The sequence below is a fragment of the Mustelus asterias genome, chromosome 4, assembly GCF_964213995.1.
Source record: "Mustelus asterias chromosome 4, sMusAst1.hap1.1, whole genome shotgun sequence".
NCBI classification, from domain to species: Eukaryota; Metazoa; Chordata; class Chondrichthyes; order Carcharhiniformes; family Triakidae; genus Mustelus; species Mustelus asterias.
In genome coordinates this window covers 103479608-103505532 of record NC_135804.1, presented here as the reverse complement: position 1 = coordinate 103505532, position 25925 = coordinate 103479608, and the positions used below count along the sequence as shown (strand labels likewise).

General features: G+C 45.7%; 1 protein-coding gene across 5 annotated transcripts in view; it reads right to left on the bottom strand.

Annotated features, from left to right (window-relative positions):
- Positions 1–1476: 1476 nt before the first annotated feature.
- The window catches only part of nhsl2 (NHS-like 2), a 331873-nt gene continuing 307424 nt past the window's right edge, over positions 1477–25925 (bottom strand). For 3 of the 5 annotated variants that reach the window (XM_078211495.1, XM_078211496.1, XM_078211500.1), the window contains exons 6-8: positions 20896–23700; positions 5832–5973; positions 1477–4862 (exon numbers count right to left, since the gene is read on the bottom strand). In XM_078211495.1, the coding sequence (XP_078067621.1) occupies positions 4514–4862; positions 5832–5973; positions 20896–23700 (3296 nt within the window). In that variant the 3' untranslated portion in view covers positions 1477–4513. The remainder of the gene's footprint in view (positions 4863–5831; positions 5974–20895; positions 23701–25925) is intronic. The other 2 variants (XM_078211498.1, XM_078211497.1) reach the window with 2 other exon arrangements.

The following is a 25925-nucleotide window of genomic DNA, read 5'->3' as shown; positions in this document are numbered from 1 at the left end:
CATTGTATGGGTCAGGTTCTTCCTTAATTCCTGATGATTAGTGTCAATCAGAGGGTACACTAATTGCTTTGCATTGGGAACTATAAAGGCAAATGGTTTCTATTGAAGCACTATATAATTTCGTAATGCTACTAAAAGATATCTCTGCAATTATCATTGCATCTAAGTTATCTATGGTTCCTGCATCTTTAAAGTGCTCATTAGAGGATGCTTAGGAGAAACCCTGTTGAATAAGATTTTGTTAAGCTCTATTCCACTAACATCCTGGGTAGAATTGTCTGTGGGCAGCACTGATATCACTGGAATGGAATAATGAGACTTTTTTCAGGATGATACTTGCAATTTGTAATCAGTTTGTTGTCTCACTTCAACTGTTCTTGAAACAAGTTAAGTTTTGTTTACATTACATAGCTGGTTGTTGAAGAAGCAAGTTGTTGTGAGACTCAAACTGATGACCTGGCAATTAAGCTGCAATGGGACAATGAGGAGAAACCAAACGGACAGTCACCAAGGGCTTTCTCTCTCACAGATGATTCCAAGCAGCTGGTATAACAATATCAGTAGAAGCACAGGAGTCCCCACTCCCTCAGGCCTGGTGGGGGCATGTCCTAGTGGAGACTATGATGTGGAGATGCCGGCATTGGACTGGGGTGAACACAGTAAGAAGTCTCACAACACCAGGTTAAAGTCCAACAGGTTTATTTGGTAGCAAACACCATAAGCTTTCGGAGCGCTGCTCCTTCGTCAGATGGAGTGGACATTTCCACTCCATCTGACGAAGGAGCAGCGCTCCGAAAGCTTATGGTATTTGCTACCAAATAAACCTGTTGGACTTTAACCTGGTGTTGTGAGACTTCTTACTAGTGGAGACTAGCAGAGGACACAGGGAGAAATTAGTTTATTTTTATCATGAGGTTTGCTTCATGGTTCAAAGGATAAATGAATGACATGATATGGTCCTAAGTCATACTGATCAGGAAGGTGCCTGGTTTATCTCCCATGTGCCAAACCTGACCTCAGGGGTAAAGTTGTTACAATGGACATTAGCCTTCCCAAAGTGGGACAAGGAAGAATCAGCCAGGGATTTCATTTGTGAATACTAAACAGTAGGCCCTACTGTGGATGTGTGGGTGTGTATGTGCACACGTGTGTGCATGTCAGATGAGATCAGGATCATGTTTGGTTAGGATCCTACTAACAGGCCATTAGTCAATCACAGTTTAGGTTCAAATGTGGTGAACTATGTCAAACTTCTAGCAAGGTGCTGGCACCCATACCCCATCATTAGGAGAAGGCGGAATGCAATCTAAAATATTATTAAGTATTATTTTTAAACTCAAGACAGTTTCTCAACTCAATCAAAACTAATCTGCTTCAGAGCAGATCTAAACTTTAATAAACCTTGATTCTAGAATCTTTTAAGGAAGTGACGAGGGGTCTGAGAAAGAAAAACTAACTTGAAATAAAATTTGCTTCAAGTTTTTTTTTAATGATTGTCCCAAAAGATTATACAATTAATATTTATTTATCACTCTAAGCTGTGGGGGAAGCAAATGCATTTTCTAATATATGTAAAAATAACTATAGATCGATCCCAATTTCCTGAGTCACTTTTAAAGCACACAATTCATTTCAAAATATTTAAGTGCAAGACATCACAGACGCAAAGCAATGAACTTCTCTCAAGTTAAGTGCGCTCATCTCTCCTTGTTCAGAGGACAAATGATCACTGCATTTTGACATGGTGGAACATGGCTTTTATCACAAGGTGCATTTGACTGTTTATCCCCACCACAATGCGACATCGCTAGCACAGTCTGGTTAAGAAATGTTGATGCTTTCAATGCGTGACGCTTGGGGGCGAACGGGGAAAATCTCATACATTCAAGAATAAGATAAAATAGGAATATTTACAGAAAGTTTTGATTAATTAACCGGTAAAGCGTAACCCACTCAGATGATAACACACCCTCTTCAAATTGTGAAAGCAGAGTTTTATCCTTACCAATATATTTTTTAACTAATCAGAGATACTTAACTCATTAATCAATTGAATCTCCTCCAGACACAGAGTACCCTGAGAACCCTAAATATGAAACTCAGACAGGGACTGGGAGGTATGCTCAAGTGGATGAGATGGTGATATCCAGCTTGTCCTCAGTGGTAGGAGCAAAATAAATGTAATAAGAAAACTCTGTTAACTTAATTACATGAATTAAGATTTCTAATTACCAGTAGAAATGTGTATATTAAATATTCTGTCTCTTGCTTCAGGTAAAGCGTTACTGCCAAAAACGGTAACAACTAGTGTGCCACGGGGCACAAACTTATTTCACGACTGGGATAGCCACAACTATGGTTCTAGAGTGGAATGGACAAAGCACTGGATCAGTGTAGGGATAGTTACACTGTTACTGTGGATTGAGATAAACATATGGCTGGGAAGGGAAACAAATGAGGTTTGAAGGTGCAATAGACAAAACCATGGATGGGCGGAACAACCTTGTCTCTGCATTGTGAAAGGTGCATCTTAGTTTGGCACTACAATAATCATAGCTTTGGCCCAAGGATTAAAATAGGCACAACCCAGGCTCTGGGGTGCCAGGAGCACAGCACTGACTATGAGCAGAATGGAACACAACATGGCTGCACAGCACTGGCTATGAGCTGACAGGGGGACACAGCAGTGGCTGTGAGCTGACAGGGGGACACAGCACTGACTGTGAACTGACAGAGGAACACAGCACTGGCTGTCAACTGAAGTGGAACACAGCACTGGCTGTGAGCTGATAGAGGAACACAGCACTGGCTGTGAACTGAAGTGGAACACAGCACTGGCTGTGAGCTGATAGAGGAACACAGCACTGGTTGTGAACTGACAGAGGAACACAGCACTGGCTGTCAACTGAAGTGGAACACAGCACTGGCTGTGAGCTGATAGAGGAACACAGTACTGCTGTGAGCTGATAGAGGAACACAGCACTGGCTGTGAGCTGATAGAGGAACACAGCACTGGCTGTGAGCTGATAGAGGAACACAGCACTGGCTGTGAGCTGATAGAGGAACACAGCACTGGCTGTGAGCTGATAGAGGAACACAGCACTGGCTGTGAGCTGAGAGGTGCATAGTTTTCCTTATGGTTGTGATGAATCCAGATGTGGCTGTGAATCTGAAGTGAGAGTCTTTACCTCAAGGTGCGATTCACCTTCTATTTGAAAGAGGGACAAGGAGAAAGACTTGTTGAAATATTTAAACCATGTGTATGATTAGAACCAATGGGCTAACAACAGACCCCCTCAAAGCAAGACTAAAATAAATCCAGAGTTTCTACATTCAGATCAACAAAAGGCAGCACTTGGGCCTTTTGAAAGCTTCCAAATTCAAAGGTGTCTCCTTTGATCTAAAACCGAAAAACTTTGAAATAACTCTTATATATCAATGCCATATTACATATTACAGTATATCGATAAAATTAACAACTTAATAGGAGGCACTATTTCAATAAACATGACAGATCAGGCAAGCAACTGCTTCTTAAGCAAATAGTCAAAAAATCAGCATACTACTATCCATTTTCAAGACCCTGCATTTTGCCTCTACTCTTGTTTCCACGGCTTTCTTTAGAGGGAAGATGCTGGGGGAATGGGGGTGGCGGGGGAGGGGGGGGGCGTTGGGGAGGGAATGAGATAAGATTTCTTGAGCCTCAGTAAACGTGGGCTTAGTCTCTCAGTCAAAGAACAAAAAGCCAACTACAATACAATCTTAAAAAGGGGTCCTCCTCCTGAAGCCTCATTGTGGGCCGAGGCTCACGGAATACACGTGGACCAAGTGGCAGTGTGGAGCTGAAGCATGACTCTAAGCATGTCATTTTCTTCCCAAGTTTCTTGCAGTAAGAACGCCTTCGCTCAGAGTTTGTGGACCTCCAAGAGGTCTGGGAAGAAATCTTTCCATCATCGTATTAGGAGTACATAACGGTTAAAAAAAATCGCCACAAAATCAGTTTACTGCTGGATTGGTTAACATTGCTGAGCAGTAATCACTGGAGGTGCATGTAAAATTTAAAAACAGAACCTAAGCACGGCTGCTTATAGTATCGCATGTGAAACATACTTTAAAATGATCATTTTCCAATAAGGCCTTAGTACACCTAGATTGCCAGGCTGAGATGTATATTGTCCAATGTACATTTTTACAATGCTCCAAGCTTTTCCAGTCTAACACTAACCTCTGATCAATCAGACTATTCCGTATCCTCCAACTTATGTTGAGGAATTTCCTCAGAGTTCTTGATCCAAATAATCGTCTGGATTAAAAATCTGTCACATAATTTTTTGTAGATTTCCAAATGAAGAACACATCACTCGAGTTTGCATCCACAGGATTGTGCAAAGCTTCGTCCTTCCTTCTGACCACACTGATAGCTCCATTGATAGATCAAAAATTAAAGATTTACATTCAACAAGACAGAATAACATTGATGGCCTCTCCTTGCTCTTCCAGAATTGGTACCGCTCTAACACCTTGATGTGTTTTCAGGAGAAACTGGCTCCGCTATGGGCTGGCACCTTTCTGACTCCTGAGTAAACTCTGTTGCAATCCTTCTCGCGAGTGGGTTGGTGCTTTTCAGGAGCTCAGCTGCGGACATGCGCGTGCCAGATGCAGGCTTACTCCCCTTCTTCTGTAATAAGGCCTTAAAGTTCTCGTTGCTGGTGCTGGTTTTGGCCCCATTCCCACTAGCCGAGGGGGAAGGCTTGAGTCCAATGTTAGGAGGTGTTGCAGGAGGTTTGACAGGTGAAACAGCCACATGTCTGACATTGAATGATTCTCCGGGCTCCTTCCATCCCAGCACCTTCCTCTTCGACCTTTTGAAAAAGATTGCAAAAGAACATTTCAAGAGGCTGATCTCAAGTCATTTCAAAGGAACTCTGGCGCAGGGGAGGGATATAGGCCATGGAGAGATAATGAGCCATTTAGGCAAAACAAAGGTTCCATCTTAATTAGGCTATCTCAGTCAAAGTGTTAATAGTGAAGCTACAATTATCTCCCAAGGTTAGGGAGCAGAGAAAACCATGCAGAGTTACCTTTCCATGCTAATTTTCAGAAAGTAATAGTGCAGGAGGTGATGTAAGAATGCTTCATCCCAATCACCGATTAATTTAACTCAGTTATAAAAGAATGCTTCTGATCCTTTTGATGTCATCACAGAATCAAGTGGCCCTGTCAGGCACAGTGCTGTATCTAATGTGTATGATGTGGAGATGCCGGCGTTGGACTGGGGTAAACACAGTAAGAGTTTTAACAACACCAGGTTAAAGTCCAACAGGTTTATTTGGTAGCAAATGCCATTAGTTTTCGGAGCGCTGCTCCTTCGTAGGAGGAGGAGCGCAGCGCTCCGAAAGCTAATGGTGTTTGCTACCAAATAAACCTGTTGGACTTTAACCTGGTGTTGTTAAAACTCTTACTCTAATGTGTATGCCAGAAGGGTGAAGTGAGGAAAAGGTCCCCGTTTATAAAGTCCATAATGAGATTTGTGTTTTATTTTCCACTCTCAGAGCACTGCAGTTAGTTTGAATATCAGTCAGTATGTGATAAGTCCACTGTAATGGATTGTGATCTCAATCAATGACAAGCCAGCACACTGGGGTATAACATTCACAAATTTGTTAATAATGATTTACGATACCAACACTGAGAATTTGCTCAGTGGTTCTCCTGATCTGCTGCTAGATCTTTGGAGGCAGATCAGCAGAAACCCCAAATAGATTAAGTATTCATCACTACTCACTCGTGTCTGTTCATGTAATGCAAACCAGCTTCATCTTTTGTCTTACCTGTGAATGACAGTGAAGAGATCTTCTGTGGAGCGCTGGATGCCTGGGGAGATAAAGACATCATCATCATCTTCCATTACAATGTCTCCACTCTGTGCACCTGTGGGACTTCTCTGTTTAGCAGTCGGATTCAAGGAAATGTCTAAAGATAAGGGAACAGGAATGAGCTAAGTTGCAAGATCCTAGACTTTGAACAAAGTGGCATCTGTGCAAGAGTGTCAATGGGTAATGTCAAAACTTAGTTCTGTTAACTGCTGTTAGCACTGCAGCCTCACAGCGCCAGGGACCCGGGTTCGATTCCCGGCTTGGGTCACTGTCTGTGTGGAGTTTGCACATTCTCTCTGTGTCTGTATGGGTTTCCTTTGGTGCTTCGGTTTCCTCCCACAATCCAAAGATCTGCGGGTTAGGTGAATTGGTCACTGTACTAAATTGCCCCTTAGTGTCAGGCGGACTAGCCAGGGTGCATGGGGTTATGGGGCTAGGCCCTGGGTACAATTGTGGTCGGTGCAGACTCGATGGGCCAAATGGCCTCCTTCTGCGCTGTCCGATTCTATAATTCTAACTGCCAGTCGTTGTAATCCAAGATGTGGAGATGCCGGCGTTGGACTGGGGCAGGCACAGAAAGAAGTTTCATAACACCAGGTTAAAGTCCAACAGGTTTATTTGGAATCACAAGCTTTTGGAGCACTGCCCCTTCATCAGGTGAGTAAAGCATCAGTGCTCCAAAAGCTTGTGATTCCAAATAAACCTGCTGGAATTTAACCTGGTGTTCTGAGACTTCCAATTGAATCCAAAATATAGAAGCAAATTAATCTGAACTCTGAGAGGCAGAGAAGAAATTTAAAATTGGTCCCACGATCAGCTAGTCAGGTCTAAACTGCATCTATATCATGACATTATCTGAGGCAACCATCTTCCAACCCAGAACAGTTCTTATAACTCAATGGGTAAATACACTGCTAAATGTGGTATTGGGGTTTCCAATTTGATGCAGCAGTCAGATTGCCATGAATTGTCTTGAGTCTGTGAGAACAAAATCAGCCAATTGGGAAATCAGATAGGAATTTTTATAATTGATGATCATCCACTTTTCCACATGTCTCACTTTCCAGCACACTACCATGCAACTGCATGAGGTACTCACTCACTTCCCCTCCTTTGAGCAGTTCCCTTCCTTCATTGATTGGAATTGAATAGCGAGAGTTGTTCAGGTGGTCAAGAGAATAAGAGCAGCACTCAAAGAGCTTAGTAATTCCATTGGCAACACTGGTCTAAATAGTATTTCTGAATCACTGATTTTTATTTTTTCTTTCTTGTCAATGGCCAGGGTAACAATGAGAAGGCCGTTCTCTAAGTCTTTGTGGTCACGGGATCAGTTCTGTACCTCTGCAGGAATTTCCTTTCATCTTCCAAAAGTTTAAAAGTTTCAAAGCATTGTTTTAGCTTTTTAATTATCAAGCAGGTTTATTGAATAAAAGATGCACAAATTAACATAGATATGAAATATATATATATACACTCACACAGTAAATATTATATTGATCAACTCATTGAACAATGGGTTATAATCTATATGCTAAAACCTTTTTGTGGAAAACTTATATTTCCAGTTGTTTTTCTACTTGTAAGCTTTTCCAGTTCTAGGAGTTAGCCATTCTACTAACATATTTGTATTTGATATTTCCCACTAAATCACTCAACTCCCCACTGTCCACATCCATTGTACTCAGCTCAGCCCTAGTTTAGATCATAAAATGCTCCATAAAGCCGTGGCAAAGCACAGCAGGCCGGGACTCCCACCTGTCCAACTGGTGTTTGGGAGTTCAGTAATGGTGGGTTTGAGGGGAAATGGCTGGTTGTGCAGCAGCTGGTATCCCCAAATATCTGCATCCAATTACTTCCAATTTGAAAATTTATTGCAGCCAATGAAAGACATCAATTGGAATGCCCTGTTCTTCTTTTGTGCCCATTGTGGTGTTAATTATGGGGAGTAACTCTTGACCCTAATTGGCACTAATGTTTTCTACTCTTCCTGGGGTAGCAGTGCAGACTATCTATTATCAGGAGTCTTTACTGTCCAATATTACTAAATTAGTTTGAATCATAGAATCCCTACAATGCAGAAGGAGGCCATTCAGCCCATCAAGTCTGCACTGACCACAATCCCACCCAGGCCTTATCCCCGTAACCCCACACATTTTCCTTGCTATTCCCTTGACATTTGGGTCAATTTAGCATGGCCAATCAACCCAACCTGCACATCTTTGCAGACATGAGGAGAACGTGCAAACTCCAAACAGACAGTGACCCAAGGCCAGAATTGAACTCGGGTCCCTGGCGCTGTGAGGCAGCAGAGCTAATCACTGTGCCACCGTGCCGCCTGTTAAAGGAAAAATGTGACATGAATATGCCTGCCTGTATATGGGCAGGTACTTTCTAACAGATGCCAACAGATTGCTATGGCTGAAGATTGCAATGTCTTAAAATGATTTAAATCCCAGTATCCCAGCATGTTTTGTTTTAGCAATTTTAACTCTCTTGCGAATGTATGACAATGGACAGTTTGGAAACTAGAAATGATAAACACCATCACGATGATGGGACTTGTGCACGTGCGATATTAAAATTTAATTTCATTGGCTAAGCAAACCGCGGCTGGTTGAGTACCAAATTCTCCATTCTCACCAGTAGTGGTGGCAGGGCAAATGAGATCGGAGAATCCTGGCCCAAGTGTTGACCGCAGTGGGAAAACCAATAAGAATACCGCTGGGAAGGTCAGTGCAATTCAGTTCATAATTCAACCAAACTGAGAATGTTTTTTGGAGTGGGCCCTCAAGATGTCAGCAAAGCTGACTCCTCGGAGATCAGGGTGCCATCTTTAAAGGGTGCCCCAATCTCCAGTCAACCCTACACTTATCCCATCCCTTTCTCACTGGCTAAGACCTACCCACCCCCACTCCCTGGCATCTGCCCTCCGCCCCCTCTGCCCCATGGGCCTCCTCCCTTCAGGAGCCCCCCATGCCCCCTCACCTTCAGGGGACTCCTCCAATCAGGAGCTCTCCCATGCCCGCCCCCTTCAGGGCACCTCGATGTCCCCCCACAGGAGCCACCCCTTGGGCCCCTTCTTTCAGGTGCCCTGTCCCCTGCCCACCTCCACAGGAACGACACGATGCACCACCCCCCCCCACCCCCCCTCCACACCCCCCTTCAGCCCCTGTCCTTTGGCATTGCTAACCTGGCACTCTAGCATTGCCAGGTTGACGGTGCCAGGGTAGTGCCGCACTATATAGCCACTTCCCCGACCACCTAGGGGCTTCAATGGCCTCCAAGCCCCTTGGTGTGGCCATCATGCCTGGCTACTGTTTGTGGAGAGCAGTAGTGATTCATGTCGGGTTCCTGCTGTCCCTGAGAGTTGGAAACCCCTGGGAGCAGGGAGAATCCAGCATGAAATTGACCAAGCATATTTAAATGGACATTGGGACCCTTCTCCCCCTCAATGATGGCATGTTTCTTCCCCCCCTCAATATAGAATGTCGGCCTGATTTCCCCTCCCACACTCACCAACATAGATCACTCGCATTGGGGCATTGGAGTGACCCCAATGGGTTCCCCTTCAGGCCCTCACTAGTATGTCAGGGAACGAGGGGGTTCGTGCTGGTGCTAAACTTGGTAGGCCCCTCCTCCATGATTCCCTGGCCCCCAGAGCCCCACCACATGAGCACATGGAAAACCATCCCCACTGTCTCCAGAATTTGCAGCAGCTGTGGGCTTCAACTGAAATATCAAGATTATTGGAGAGAAATTCTGCTTCAGCCACAGATGCAAGCAAAGGACTCTTAAATGGTGAACTCTCTATTTTTAACCTTTGATCATGCATGCGTGTGCGTGTATGTGTGTGTGCATGTATGTATATATGTGTTACAAAGTTAGGACATGAATCAGCACATAAGTAGTTAAATACAGGCATTGAGTTACTACCTTCATCCTTATCAATTCAAAATAAACCTGCATGGTCAGACCTGGAGTGGCAGAATGGGGGAGTCATTTCACCCTTTCTCATGAGACACTGCAAAACATAGTAGGAGATAGCACAAGGAAGCCAAAATTAAACAAAGCAGAGCATAGACGAAAGCCAAAGCGGGTAAATGGCCAAATATGTGGCCTGCACAAACATGCATGCACAATACGAATATTTTAAAGAATAGAAGCAGGAGAACCCCATGTAACTCATCAAGCTTGCTCTGCCATTCAATATGATCATGGCTGATCTAGGACTTCAACTCCACTTTTCTATTCGCTCCACGTAACTCTTGATACTCAGCAAGACCAAGAATCCATCTACCTCAGCTTTACATTCAATAATGGCACATCCGCAATCTTCTGAGGTGGAGAATTCCTAATATTCACAACCCATTGACTGAAGAAATATCTCTTTATCTCAGTCCTAAATAAGACATGGTTCAGAGGTGGCCACAAGGGCTGCTGAGTGCTGTAATAGGCTGATTATAGGCCTGCCTCGCTTCTCTGGGACTTCAGGATGGCTGTTTGCTTATGTTTCAAGCCCTCGAGCCACACCCTCTCAACCCCTGCCCATTCCCCTTAGCCTTCATGCCAAGTTAATGACAACACATGCCAATCCATGACTCCCCAGCCGCCACCCTTTGCCTTTACATACTCTGTGCCAACTCATCAGGAGTCATGTTAAGATGAAATAAAGTTCCAAAAATTTATTACAGCCTGTACTTTAGATAAAAATCATATCCATTCATAAAAGCCCATTCAAAATATCTAAATTTCCTCAAATACTAAATCCCTTATCAAAACTAACAATTGTATTCATAACCCCACATTAAAGACAGATAATCCTTTTATAAATTCTTTGAACTGTCAATCAAACTGTGAACTTACAACGTCCTCTGTGATAATAAAACTTGAGGAAAACAGCATTTTTAATGGTTTAATGATGGCACTTAGGGTTATGTCAAAATGCAGCTATTTAGTCGAGAGGACCAGATGTTTTTCAACTCTCACAGATACAGGCAGGCTGTTTTGTTCAATAGGGCTTGAAATTTAAATAGCTTGACAGTTCTAAACACCTTCTCCACAGCCTTTGCAAAAACTAAAATCAAGTCTACTTTGAGTTCAAAAAACTTTGCTGAATTTCCCACATGCGGAGTCACATCACATCCATGTTTTTGTCCACACTCATCCGCAATGAAAATAATCTCTGCCGGATATGGAGATGGAACTTCCAGATCTGATATCTGTCTGCCATTCACGTATCAACCAACTCAAGAACAGCTTCTTCCCTGCTGCTGTCAGACTTGTGAATAGACCTACCTTGCATTAAGTTGATTTTTTTCTACACCCTAGCTGTGACTAACACTACATTCCGCACTCTCTTCTTTCCTTTGCTATGTACAGTATGTTTTGTCAGTATAGCACTACCACCGCGTTCGCCCATCTCAAATCGGCGCGAAACAGACATGCTCCATAAAAGTCCGACTCTGGCACTCCATCAGTGAGTGTAGTGAGGAGGTTGGTGCGTAGTGTCTGACGGCTTTCTGTTGCTTATGGAGGTCCTTTCATTGCGGCCATTTTATTTCTCAGGTCGGTGGGGGCTCTGCGAGTGTCTGGGGGGTGGGGGTCTGTTGCTCAGCAGGGTCTCCAATGTCCGATTTGCAGCACGGACCCGGGTCTCAGCACTGACCGTGGGTCTTGCGATGCTGCTGGGTCCTAGTGCACTCAGCTCACTTCCAGCTGAAGGATGTGCACAAAGCCCTTGCAAATTGCACTGCTGCAGCCTCTCAACTTTGCAAGGAGCTGTGATTCTGGGGAAATGTGGATGGAGGAATGGGGGTCTGTGATTCTGAGGAACATGTGGCTGGGGGAATGGGGGTTTGTGATTCTGGGGAAATGTGGGTGGGGGAATGGGGAGTATGGACAGTGACTGTTGCTGGGCTAGGGGCAAGCAGCATGCCGTAACCTCTACAGGTGTTCTTCTCCATCTCCAAACCTCCTTCCCCCCTTGAGAATGACAAGGTGGCTTTTGCGATGCAACCGATTGACCTTGCTGTTTGTTTGGTTGCTGCTGGAGCTGAGGAGGAGGAGGAGCTGAAGGAAGAATTGTGGGTACAGGAGGCCCGGGCCTTACCACTTGCAGGAGTAGATGGAGACAACTACCAGAGGCAGGAGGTGGCCGCCATTCACCCAGAGGGGGGGCCGCAGGAGAAGGAGGGAGCAGAAACCCCGGCAGTTCCGTGCACGAGTGTCATTTGAACAGATGTTGGACACCGTGTGCCACCGATGGCTCCACCTCTGAAAGGACACAGTGCAACACCTGTGCAACTTGTTGCAGGACCTGGCAACCACTCTCGGTGGCTGTCAAATTGATGGCTGCTCTGAACTTTTATGCAACTGGCTCCTTCCAGACCCCTAGCGGAGATGTATGTGGCATTTCCCAGTCAGCTGTGCACACCTGTGTCAAGCAGGTCACAGAAGGCCTGTACACCCGGGCTGGGCAGTATATCAAATTTAACCTGAACCAGGCCCATCAGGCAGCCCGGGCTGCAGGGTTCGCAGCCATTACGGGGATGCCTAATGTACAGGGGGGCCATTGACTGCACCCACATCACCCTCAAGGCCCCGCCGCAGAATCCACAAAGATTCGTCCACAGAAAGGGGTTCCACTCCCTGAATGTCCAACTGGTTTGTGACCACAATATGAACATTATACACGTCTGCACAAGACACCCAGGCAGCGTGCACGACAGCTTCATTGTCAGGAGCTCTGACATCCTGGAGGTTTTGAGGAGGAGCCCAGGTTGTGGGTGTGATTCGTGGGTGATGTGGGTTACCCGCTTCGGACATGGCTGATGGTGCCTGTGCAGAGGCCTGTGACTGAGGCGGAGACCCGCTATAATGAGGTCCATGGAGCCACCCGCGCGACAGTGGAGAGGGGCATTGGGCTCCTCAAAATGCGATTCTGGTGCTTGGACCGCTCTGGTGGGGCCCTATAATACAACCCTGTGATCTCTCCCCGCATTGTGGTCGTGTGCTGTGCCTTACACAACCTGGCACAGCAGAGAGGCGACCTATTGGAGGAGGATGTGGAGGCTGACCAGCCGGGCGTCGCTGGGGAGGCTGCCCAGCAGGAGGAGGAAGAGGAGGAGGAGGAGGAAGACGAAGAGCATGCCGAGCAACAGCACCCAGGTGCTGGAGGGCTGGCAGCTCAAATGAGGCACACGAGGACGGCTTCTCAGCCTTTTGGCTAATATGCAAATGAGCTCAAGCCTTGGAGGAGGAACCTCCCCCTCCTCCAATCAGCTTGGCTCATGTAGATCGGGCCCAGGACAGGGCAATTTGGTCGCTTGCCCTGTCTTGTCAGCCTGGATCGGAAATGTCTCAACTTGTTGAGACTCTGAATTGGAGTTGATTTGATTGAATTGGAAAAGTACAAAAAAAAAATGCAAGGGCGGCTAGGGAGGCCCTGATCACCAGGCGGTTCAGTCGCCAGGGGCCTGTGACTGTGGGTTCCATTCCTGCCCCCCCCCCCCCCTCCAAAGTCCTTCTATCTCCTGCAACATCATCACACCAAAGTGATGGGCCTGGGTACTCTGTGTTAGTGAGTTTCTTTGGCAGGTAGGAGGGTGATGACAACTCGCTAAGCACCATTATGATGATGCCATGGTGCAAACTAGTCTGACTCCTACCTGAGCTCCGCATGCACGCTGGCACCTGGGCCCATGTCTGTGTAGTGGGTAAGGGATCTGAAACCCCCATACTGGGCCTTGGGGCTGGTGGGGTGGGGGACGGGAGGGAATCACTCATGGGGTCTGGGGAACCAATGGCTTCCTTTTCTCAGTGACACAGCATTGAGGGGCCTCCCCAGCTGACATCAACATGAAGCATCTTTCCAGCGATCGTCAATGAAAGAGGATTCCTATTCGAGACAAATCTGAGACAAATTAGTCACAGGTGTGGTGGTGAAAAAAAATTTAATGGTTACAATGAAGGTGTTTAAATAATAAGTTTTCACATAAAAACTTGTGAACAGAAAACTTTAAGGTGCTTAAAGATCTATCTAACAAGTGCAGCCCTTCATCTCAGTGCAACTACAACTTCCTAACCTTGTGTGGCCTACAACTACGTCTCAGTGACTCCTCAGAATGTACATCGGAGATGGAGGGGGCCAGCTGCCTACCTCGCCCCGTTGCCTGTGATGCGCGTGGCATGCATCCTCTGGAGGCCCTGGACCTTGAGGGCCCTGGCCAGTTTCCAGGTGTCTGGGATGTTTCCATGACACCCGCTTCATCCCACTGCCCCTGACATTCCCCAGGAAGGGGGTTTCAGAAGGTGTAGCCACAGCCACAGTCTCCTGGCTGGAAGGCCCCGGCATGGGCTCGAGCCCTTCCTCCTCCCTTGGGGTTCCTGTTGACCCCGGGTCACTCCATGAGACAGTGGTGCTTCTGCAGTGAGCTCCAGCAGCTCTGGCGTCACCTGGCACTGCCAGTCCTGGAGGACCACCTGCGTCCTACCTATGGTGGTCGAGCCCTCTGCGATGGCCATCTGGGTTGGGGGCCACCTGTCAATGGCCGCAGCAAATGCTCTCTGAGAGTGGGCCACGCTCTGCCGCCCCTCAGCCATGACCATCTGTGACTGTGCCATGTTCCCAAGGGTTGCTGCCGTAGCCCGCTGTGTCTCAGCGCTGTCCCGCTGGGTTTTCTGCAAGCTGTCAAGCCTCTCAGCTATGGGCCGCAGACCCTCGAGAATCGTGTTCAGTCCCTCAGCTGTGGCCTGCTGTGACTCAGCCGTGGCCCTCTGGGATTCCGCTGTGGCCTGCTGTGACTTGGCCATCTCTTGGAGCCTGCCACTCATGGTGAGGATCCCCTGCCCCAGGCTTTCCACCGCACTTGCAGTGTTGGGCTGGGAACCACTCAAGGCAGGCAATAGCTGGTCCACCTGAAAGCTTTGGGACCCCTCCCAACAGCTTCGCAGTTGGTCCAGAGTGGCCGTCAGCCCCTCCTGCATTCCCTGGCTTTGTTGCTGCATCTCCAGCAGCTGAGGGAGAAGTGATTTCAAAGGCCCAGCATGTAACCTGGGGCCAGCTGAGTCCTCGCCTCCTTGCTGCCCAGATGAGGTTATTGACCTTCTTGTGGAACTGCTTCCCTCTTCTGGGGGCCAGTGCTATGGCACTGACCGAGGCAGCAACTGCCTCCCAAGCCGTATTGCCATCAGCCCCCCCTGGGTCCACGTCCTCCTGGGTGGAAGAGGGTGTCCCGCCTCGCCTCTGCCGCATCCAGCAGCTTCCCGAGGTTGCCTCAGTAAATCGGGTGGCTGGTCGTTTTTTCCTGTACTGTCTGCCTGTCCATCCTTGTGTTTTTCATGGAGCTGCCCCTTGTTAGGACTGATCAGCAGTGGGCAGCGTGGCAAAGCATTCCAGCAAGTTTCATGCAGTTTGCTTGTTAGTATTGAGGGGAAGGCAAGTGAGCACTTGCAGGTGTGCTGATGGGGAGGGCAGGGGGATCAGTGCCTCAATGATTGGGGACAGGGGAGAGAGAGGGAGGTGTCATCCAGCTATCAGAGTCAGGAGGAGATGGGGGTCTTATGCAGGAGGGTCAGGGGCAGAGGAAGAGGGGGAGGAGGTTGAGGAGGGGGAGGAGGGTTCACCCTGCCTGAGATCGGTGGGGAAGGGGTGTCTGCTGTCACTCTGCCTGAGATCATTGGGTGGGAGGGGGATCTGCTGCCACTCTGCCTGAGATCAGTGGGGGGAAGGGGGGACAGGGCCACGATCGGTCTGGGTGGCGTAGGTGTGGGAGGGATAAGGGAGTCAGTAATGTTGTGGGGGAGGGGCAATGTCTGTGAGGGGCCAGGGGGAAGCATAACCCGGCCCGGGAGGGATGTGCCAGGGGAGCAGCATTTTATCTTTTTTTTCTCTGCGCATGCGTATTTGGAGGCGCCAATCGGAGCTGCAGGATTTCGGGCGCGTTAAGCCCTGCCCACAGGCTTCTGCAGCGTGATTCAGACTCGCTGATATTTTCTCAGGCAGTGTGTGTATGGGGGTGCCTCAGAACAGGCCTAAAAGCTGGATCTGAAACAGGCCCAGTTTCAAGTCTGCCCAGGACTTAGAATCAAAACAGTAAAATGGGGCCCTGTGTTACTGTTTTCGGAAGCCCACAACCATGCAGGCAGCCAAAGAGCTGAAAGTGATCGTTCAAGATCTGGGAATCAGGTTTTCTTATTTGCATCTCATTGTGCCATTTAATATAATAATGTAGAATGGATATATAAAGCTTAATACTGTTATTACTCAATGTAAGTAAAGTATATTGTTTAAAAACTACTGGGGCTCGAATCTGAGTAGAGTTGTTGCCGCCAGTCTAAACACTTTTGTTGCAATAAAAATTGCAAAGAAATCTGCTGATGGTGCAGAAATGTTAACATAGGAACATGAGTAGGCCATTCAGCCCCTTGAGCTCGTTCTGCCATTCAGTGAGATCATGGCTAACCCGCAATCTAACTCCATGGGCCCATTTTGATTCTAAGTGCTGGGTGGACTTGAAACTGGGAGTGTTTCAGATCTGACTTTTAGACCCGTTCTCAGGCGTCCCCCATACATACTCTGCCTGAAAAAATATCAGCAATTCTGAATCGCGCTGCACAAGCCTGTGGGTGGGGCCTAACGCTCCCGAAATCCTGCAGCTCTGATCAGTGCCTCCAAATGCACATATACAGAAAAACAATGATAGAATGCGGCTCCCCTGCTACATCCCTCCCGGGCAGGATAATGCCTCCGCCCTGGCCCCCACAGACATTGCCCCACCCCCACAACATTACTGACTCCCTTTATCCCCCCAACCACCCCACCACCCAGACCGATCGCGGACCCCTCCCCCTTCCCCCCACCAATTGCATGCAGAGTGGCAGCAGACCCCCCATTCCCCCCCACCAATCACACGCAGAGTGGCAACGGATCTCCCTCCCCCCCTACCGTTCACGCGCAGAGTGGCAGCGGACCCCCCCCCACCCCTGCCCCCCTCCCCTCCACCAGAGAGCCATCTGACCCACCTCCTCCCCCCCACCCCTGCCCCCCACCACCACCGATCTGAGCCAGAGAGCCACCGGAAGCTCTGAACTTACCTCCTCAGAAGATGGAGCGCCTGAATCGGACCTTTGTGGACCATGTCTGTTTCGTGCCAAATCTGGACGGATGAACGTGGTGGTAAAGGCGGTAGTGCTGGTAAGCTTGGGCGTGCAGCCCATTAAGTCAATTTATATGCATGCAAATGCATTTAAATTGACATCGTGCCCGTTTTGGGGTTCAGTCCCAAAGGCATCCATTTTCAGCCCTTGGTAAAGTAGCAGATCGCACTATTCGCCTCATGCCCGACTTTACCAAGTTTTCGCGCCCGAAAGTAGGCACAACTTGATGGTAAAATCAGGCCCCATGTCTATGCTTTTGGTGTGTCTCTGAATATCTTTGGATAACAAAAATATATCAACCCCAGTACAAAATTTACAATTGATTTGTTCACATTTCTGTACTGTCAGCTGATTTCCCTGCAATAACTATCGTAACAGAAGTTTGTCAGTCTGGCAACATCAGCTCCACTCAGATTCTAGCTCTAGTTGCTTTAAAAAATCAAGCTTTGTCGATAATTTCAAACTCCTATCACCCTTTGTGTGTAGAAGTATTTTCTGATTTAATTCCTGAATGGTCTGTCTCCAATTTTTAGACGATTCCCTCTGCTCCTCGACCACTCAATTAGCAGAAATGATTTCTCTCTATCGACTTCATCTATTTCCCTTAATATCTTATAAGCTTTAATCAAGTCACCTCCAAATCTTCTAAAATGCAGGATATACAGTTCTGGATTCTCTTAAATTTACGCATAATTTAACATTTGGAGTCCAGGTATTACTCTGGTATGCTATGCTCAACTCCCTTGAAGGCCAATTTATCCTTCATCAGTTGTAGTGCCCAGAATTGCTCATGGTATGCCAGGTATGGTTTAACCAGGGCTGGTAAATGGCTTCTGTCCTGTGGAATTCTCATTCTATTGATATAAAGGCCAATATTCCATTACTCTTTTTAAAAATCATTTCCTGTACCTCTTCATGACATTTTGATCATCTATGGACCTGGACTCACAAGTCTCTTTGGACCTCCACAGTTTATAGCTTTTGACTCTTCTCAGGTCTAAGTTTGATTACCTTACATTTGCGTACATTGAAATCCATTTACCACAGTTTTGACCATTTCACTTAATCTATCAATACCTCACTGTAATTTTATGCTTCCATCTATACTGCTTACAATTCCACCTATCTGTGTGTCATTAGCAAATGGATAAGCATCTTTCTATCCAATTATCTAAGTAATGGAGGGGAGGCAATGGCCTAGTGCTATAATCGCTAGACTAACACTGCAGAAACTCAGCTTACGTTCCGGGGACCCAAGTTCGAAAACTGCCACAGCAGATGGTGGAAATTGAATCCAATAAAAAGAAATCTGGAATTAAGAATCTACTGATGACCATGAAATCATTGTCAACCGTTGGGAACATCCACCTGGTTCACTAATGTCCTTTAGGGAAGAAAATCTGCCGTACTTACCTGGTCTGGCCTACATGTGACACCAGAGCCACAGCAATGTGTGGCTGACTCTCAACTGGGCAACTAGGAATGGGCAATAAATGCTGGACAGCTAGCAATGCCCATGTCCCACGAATGAATGCAAAAAATATCATTAATGAATACAGTGAATTGTTAAGGATCCAACTCAGATCCTTGTGGGACACCACGAGTCACATTATCCCTTCTCTCTGTCTCCAGCCGTTCAATGAATTTCCTGTTCAGGAAATTCAATTCTACCTTCAATTCCATAAATTTCAACATTAGATAACTGTTCTTATGAAGGGCTTATCAAGTGCCTTCTGGGAGTCCATTAAAATACCATTCACTAACATTCCCCATTATTTTAGCCACCTCTTCAAAAAAAAAATCAAATCACGTTTGTCAGCATAACCTATCCCTTACAAATCCATTCTGGCTCACTCTGATGCACTGAACATTTTCAAAGTGTTCAATCACTCTATCTTTAACGATAGATTCTAGTAATTTCCCAACAACTGATGTTAGGCTAAGTGGTCAATAATTCCTTTATTTCTGTCCCTCACCTTTCTTCATGAGCGTCTGTGCAACATATTTCTCTACTCTCGCACCCGCCCCATGGTCAATTAAACAATGTAAGAGTTTTAACAACACCAGGTTAAAGTCCAACAGGTTTATTTGGTAGCAAATGCCATTAGCTTTCGGAGCGCTGCTCCTTCGTCAGATGGAGTGGATATCAATTAAACAATGACAGTTAAAGGCAGGAAAAGGGTTAAGGGAATATCCAACAAGTTAAAACAAAATAGCAACACTTCACTTTTGACATGGTGGGTTTTAGAATGATTCAACAAGAAGTCTGTCATTTGCATCAATTTGTTTTGAAGCTCATTCATTCTATAGCTTCAGGTACAAATTTGGACGGATGCGAGTTGAAAAAAGTTACATAAATGTAAAAGGGAAGAGAGGTCAAAGTGTACACAGATCCCAAATGTGACTGGGGAAATAGTAATGGAGAATCAGGAAATAGCAGAGGAGTTAAATAAATATCTTGCCTTCATGGTGGAAGGCACGAATAACATTCCAAAAATGCTAAATAATCTAGGGGCAAAAGGCAGGGAGGAAATAAATACAATAACTATCACTAGAGAAAAAGTACCCGGGAAATTAATGGGGCTAAAGTCTCCTGAACTTAATGAGCTGCATCCCACGATATTAAAGGAAGTAACTACAGAATAGCAGATGCACTGGTAGTAATCTTCCAAGAATCCTTAAATCATGGAAAAATCCCAAAGGACTGGAAAACTCCCAACTTATTCAGAAAGGGAGGGAGACAAAAAACTGGTAACTATAGGCCAGTTAACTTAACATCTGTCATTGGGAAAATGTTATGTGTCTGTTATAATGGATATAATGGCAGAGCATTTAGAAATATGTAATATAATTAAGCAGAGTCAGCAAAGCTCCAAGAAGGGGAAAGCAAATCTGATGCAGAGAGCTGTAGAGGCTGGGCCATTAATTATGTTCAAGGCTAAGATAGACAGTAAGGGAATCAAGAGTTTTTAGGGATAAGGCGGGTAAATTAAGTTCAGGATTATCATGTCAGATCAGTCAAGATCGCATTGAACAGCAGAGCAGGCTCAATGGGCTGAATGGCCTACTTCTGCTTCTATGTCTTATGGTCTAAGAGAATTAGTGAGGAGAGCCGGAATAGGGTGACTGAAATTCTAACTGCTTTTGGATCTGCTGATAAGGCAGCCTTTGCCAAAAGTGAAGGGGGAGGATTCAAGCTGTAACAGACAAGATTTAATGGGGAGCAACAAAGATCGAGAAAAGTAAATTCCTGCGGATGCTGAATTCTGAAACAAAAACAGAAAGTGCTATAAAATCTCAGCAGGTCTGACAGCAACTGTGGCGAAAGAATAGAGCTAATGTTTCCAGTCTGGATGACCCTTTGTCAGAGCTGGAAGTGATGGAATTCCATGACCCCAAACTTTTTTGGCACCAGTGGAGGTGTGGATGGGTTTAAGGAAGATGACATACTGTGCTTCTCCACGGCATCCTCCTTATAAGACATCACTACCGCTTAGCCACAAGGAGATGGAGCCTGCTTTCAGGGCACAGCTGACCCTTATTGTCTCTTGGTGGTCAACTTTATGTTGCCTCTTAGCATCAAATGTCCTGATAGCAGATGACACAGTTTTGTATGGCAATGTTTCCACCACAAAATTATTGTTTAAGTATATTACCCACCTGTCTGAGGTGAGTGTCTCCTTCACCAGTGGTCCCTACCTACCAGAAACTACACCACAGTGTAAAGTCTCTGGCAGTCTAAGTAATGCAAATTGAATTTTCTAACTCCCAGTTACCCAGGTCAAACCATTAATCTAGCAGCAGGAAATTTGCTAATTTTAAATTTGCAAAGGACCAGTTTTGATTTTGACTTCTCACTTACTTGTAGGATTCTGACCTTGAGCAGTACTCAGTGTTATATTTTGACATGGTCCATGTCCATCATTGTACTCTTTATTCCTGTTGCTCTCGAAGTGAATGCTGGTTCTTTGTATAGCCTCTATGCTTGGATCAACGTTCTGATCATATGATGCAATCACATTGGTCGCTTCTAAATCTTTTTCAAATGTAACACTGGCAAATGAAACATTGGCACTGTTGGAATCTGGAGTGGCAGCTGGGCTATGTAGTGGACTCCGCTTTGATCTCTCTTTGACTACGAGTATGTGTGCTGTATTAGTTGGTACAATCAGCACATTTGGTTTCTTAGGGACAGGGGGTGGAGTCTTAGTTTTCTTCTTCTCAGTGTATTGAGTGGAATTCTTGGTTAGCCTTTGGCTCTGATCTGTAGTGGCTGCAGTTCCTTTTATTTGTTTGTTACCCATGTGGTTACTTTGAAGGTAGTAAGGTAGATGGGATGCAGTTTCCGGTGATGCCAAAGGTTTCTGACTTGCTACTTCTTCCACAGACTCTTGTTTCTTTACCCCAACCTTTCTAAAGACTGTGGCAAAACCTTTCCTTGAAGGTGTCTCTGAAAGCGGTGAAACAACAGGGATGGTTGGCTCAGTGGGAGAACCCTTCAGTATAATACTCAAAGGCCTCTTTGACATTGGTGGCTTTCCAGGAACAGGTGGTCGGATTTTTTTCTGAGCTGTTTCAGAGGATTCAATGTGGGCTTCCTGTGGTGAGTTTAAAATTTCTGCGTTGTCTTCAGTTTCAGATCTGCTGACTGAGCGTAGACGTACTGATTCCAAAACAGTCTGTGTTATGACAGGCATAGAAGGTTGGTTAGGGCTATGTTTCTGGCTGGGTTTAGTGCTATTCGAGGAATCAGAATGCCGCCTGCTGGCTTTGGATTTGCTTTTAAAAGATAGCTTAAGTCCTGACAGATCCAAATGAGGAGGTGGAGTAATAGGCAGATCAAAGACTCGCTTTGACTTTGGGCTCTTCTCACTTGGGGAAGTTGGTTGCAATGAAGACTTCCGCTCTGGCACCTTGGGTTTTGCTTTGCCAACTGGCTGTAGTACATGACCTTGATAAACGGACATAGGGAAAGCAGATGTTGGAGTTTCTGACTGACTTGAGTAACCACTGGATGGTGACATCAGGCCAGGAAGCTTCCCGGGAGAAGACATTTTAGATTCAGCCTCCACAGATAATTGGGATGGTGTTGTAGCTCTCGAAATAGATGGAGATGCTAAGGATTCAGAACTGCCCCGAGACTTTGTACATTCAATGACAGTTATACCTGTGGCAGTACTAGAATTTGATAATGATCTGTATGGATCATTGGATTTCCAGTCATTAAGGAACCAATGTTCTGGGTACCGAATAGGTTCCCCATTTCTCAGTGTGGGTGTAACAGAAGTAGAATGGGCATCTGATATAAAACCACTGGATTCATTGGTGTCCATTGATTCATCTTCAACCACTTGCTTCTCTGAAGGGATAAAGAGCTTTGTAGGTCTATTTTCTCCAGGTGAGATGTTTGGTGCAGTTGCCCCAAGATTAAGATTAATTCCATGTTTCTTCAGAGAGACGCTACGCACTGGTGGAACAGGCTTCTTCTTTGGCTTTTTCAGAGAGATACTTCTTGAGCGAGTCCTTGTTTTCTGTGATCCCTCTTGATCTGTTATCACAGATACATTCTCAGTGCTTTGGCTGTCCTCCGAGCTGGCACTTGGATAACGCATGATGTAATTCTCGCTATGTCGCCGGGAGTGCTCATAACTCTTGGATTCATAGCACCTTACAACCTCTGATGAACAACATGATCCAGAATCTGTTGGGGTTGACAGCGATCTCTCACGGAACTTGCAAGCCTCAGTATTAGAATGCCCTGACAGTTCCAGGTTTGAGCTTTTTTCTTCATCTGGGTCATTGGTTGTGTAAACAATAATTCGTTCGTGGTTAGTTCTTATATCCTTAAGGTTCTGAGCTCTCACTGATGTTTCCCCTCGACCTGGCATGAAAGATCCAAACACAGGACCTCTGGTATTTTGTGTTTGGCCTTCCCCCGGAAAAAAGGTTGATAATGCAACGTTGCAGTCTGAATGGGAGCCCGCATTCAGTGATAGTTCCGAGTCACATTGTGAAGAATGTTTCAAGCATTGAAGTGACACGGACAGGGCCATGTCCGAAATCTGAGGAGCACAGATGTAATTGCTGCCATTGCAAGCTCCGCTGGATATATGATGACCCTCCATCCGGTTGTCTGAACAATGACATGGTTCTCCTGGATTGGGTGTGAGAGTGTGAGGCACCAGTTGTTTTTGAGCTGGGGAAGAAACTGCTTGTTGTGTGTGAGACTGGCCGTTGCGGTGAGTCTGACTGAATGTTTCGAGAGCACATCCATCAACATGCATGGCTTCTGTTGACACAGAGTTTGGTGCGTCTACACCGCTTGAATTATTCCAGGAAGAAGAAAAACTAATTCCTCTCATTTGATCCCATGAAGAATTAAGTGAAGAAAAACTATGTTCGCTTAAGGATGTGTGCACCATTGATGTATTGTTCATCGTGAATGTGATATTCCCTGATGATTGAGATAGATTTGGGTTGTTTATCTGACCCAGATCACTATGTACCTTCCTGAGCGTTGTAGAGAATGATTGCCCTATTCCAAGGTTGCTGACTGCATCCCTTTTCCCATTGATAATATTCATATCTTCATCAAAAGTAAAGAGACGCGGGGCTGCCTCTGCACTCATTGGCATTTGGGGAGATATGGAACATTCTGTCGAAGAGCCTAGAATGAAAGAAGAATTTTTAAAAAAGTTTATTTACTAATGTCACAAGTAGGCTTTCATTAACACTGCAATGAAGTTACTTTGTAAATCCCCTAGTCGTCTCACTCTGGTGCCTGTTCAGGTACACTGAGGGAGGATTTAGCATGACCAATGCACCTAACCAGCATGTCTTTTGGACCATGTGAGGAATTGGAACACCCAGAAGAAAACCATCCAGACACGGGGAGAACGTGCAGATTCTGCACAGTGACCCAAGCCAGGAATTGAACCTGGGTCCTTGGCACTGTGCAACAGCAGTGCTAACCACTCTGCCACCCCACAATGTTACTACCCGGTTTCGAATTGGGGATCTTGTGCGTGTGAGGCAAACATGATAATCACTACACTTCAGAAAATGTTGATCTGATGAACTTTGTACACAGATCAAATAACATTAATTACTAGAAGAGCTTGTGTCCTAGAATTTACAGAACTCTTGTCAATGCTTCCAACTAACACAAAAAATTGAAATGTAGCTTTTGACACATTTAAATTTGCTGCAGGAAACCCAAGTAAATGTTAGTAATACTGGATTATTTAATTTAAACTATTTCAAAGGAACTCCACACTACAAATGAAGTAGAACTAGCATAGCACTTTGTAACTGAGTTCATACAAGCCATGAATTATCTATGATACGTTGAAACAGTGTATGGTTGCAATGTTATAAATGTATTGCGACTGTAGTTGGCGCTGTTGATCTAACAAAAAGTAAACTTTCCATGAAAGGTGCAAGTTAAAGCCACTGAAAGATGAATAAATCAAAGGTCTCAGGCTTCCTTTTTGCAATCACAGTGCAGTGCCCAACTTTGTCCAATGCAACAATCCTTTTTTTTGAATTATTTAGCAAAGATGACAGGGGTTTGGGGTAAATATTGATTACAACCAATTTTGGGCTGGGTGGTGGGGGAGGGGGGTCACGACTTGCTTCCTGTTGTGGTAGGAAGCATATAAGCTTGGAGCTGTCTCTTCATTATAGTGTTAGTCCAAGCAGGGCCCATGTTGTTAGCTGCCTAAGCACTCAGCAGGGGGCCAAGCGGCCTGCGCTGACAGTATGTGGTGCAAACAACCTGTGCTTCTGATAGTCTGACCCTTTTAAAGGGGAGCTGCATTCAGAGAATAGGCGCTGCAACAAACTGTCTGCAAGTAGGAGGTATACAACTAGAGAAGCAAGGTAAAGAGGAGGAGACTCCTAGGTTCATGGGACGCAGTGCTACAGGCTTAGTGTTGGAGGTTGATGGGGAAGAGAGATCTAAGTTCCACAGGGGCTAGGATGCCCTCAAGGCAAACATTCGGAACAGAATATGAGCAGGTGGCCAGGGAAATTGGTTCCTGGAATATAGTGCAGAGGGCCTGACAGTATTGCCGCAAGAAGCCTAATGATCTCATAATGGTCAAGGTCAGTGAATGTAACTTCACATGATGTGTCTGCTTCCACATATTTCCATCCAATCAGCTGGAAATACATCACCAAGATACAGTGTAATACAATGGCTGACATTTCTCCTTCTCTCTTGCTGGGCATCATGGAGCACATGCCTGCTGTCCTCTCTCAAGTGTAATAAAAATAAACCTTTTGTAGGTTTAGAACAGATCTCATTTATGCATTGCCCTGGGATAATTCAGACATATAAAGTATACAGCAAACTGGTGAATACATAACACAGCATCATACAAGGTCTTCAACCTTCCCCTCTGAAAGTCAGCCACAGTCTATCAGCCATACTGCAGCCTCTGTGGTGGATAACTGGGCGAAGGGTGGCATGTTGCACAGTGGCTAGTGTTGCTGCCGCACAGTGCCAGGGACTCTAGTCTTGGGTGACTGTCTGTGTGGAGTTTGCACATTCTCCCAGTGTCTGCATGGATTTCCTCCGGGTGCTCCAGTTTCTTTTTACAGTCCAAAGATGTGTAGGTTAGGAGGATTAGCGGGGTAAATACATATGGTTTACGGGGATAGGGCTTGGGTAAGATGCTCTGTAGGAGAGTTGGTGCAGAATTGATGGGCCCAATGGCCTCCTTCTGCAATGTAGGAATTCTAGGATTCTATAATATGATACTGTGGCTTCACCGAATACAAACCAGTTGAAGCGGTGATATGTGTCAATGGCCTGTAGATGGCAGACCATCACAGCATCAGCATTTTGTGAGCGCTGTACATATTGAGTGGCTGCATTGACAGAGGTTT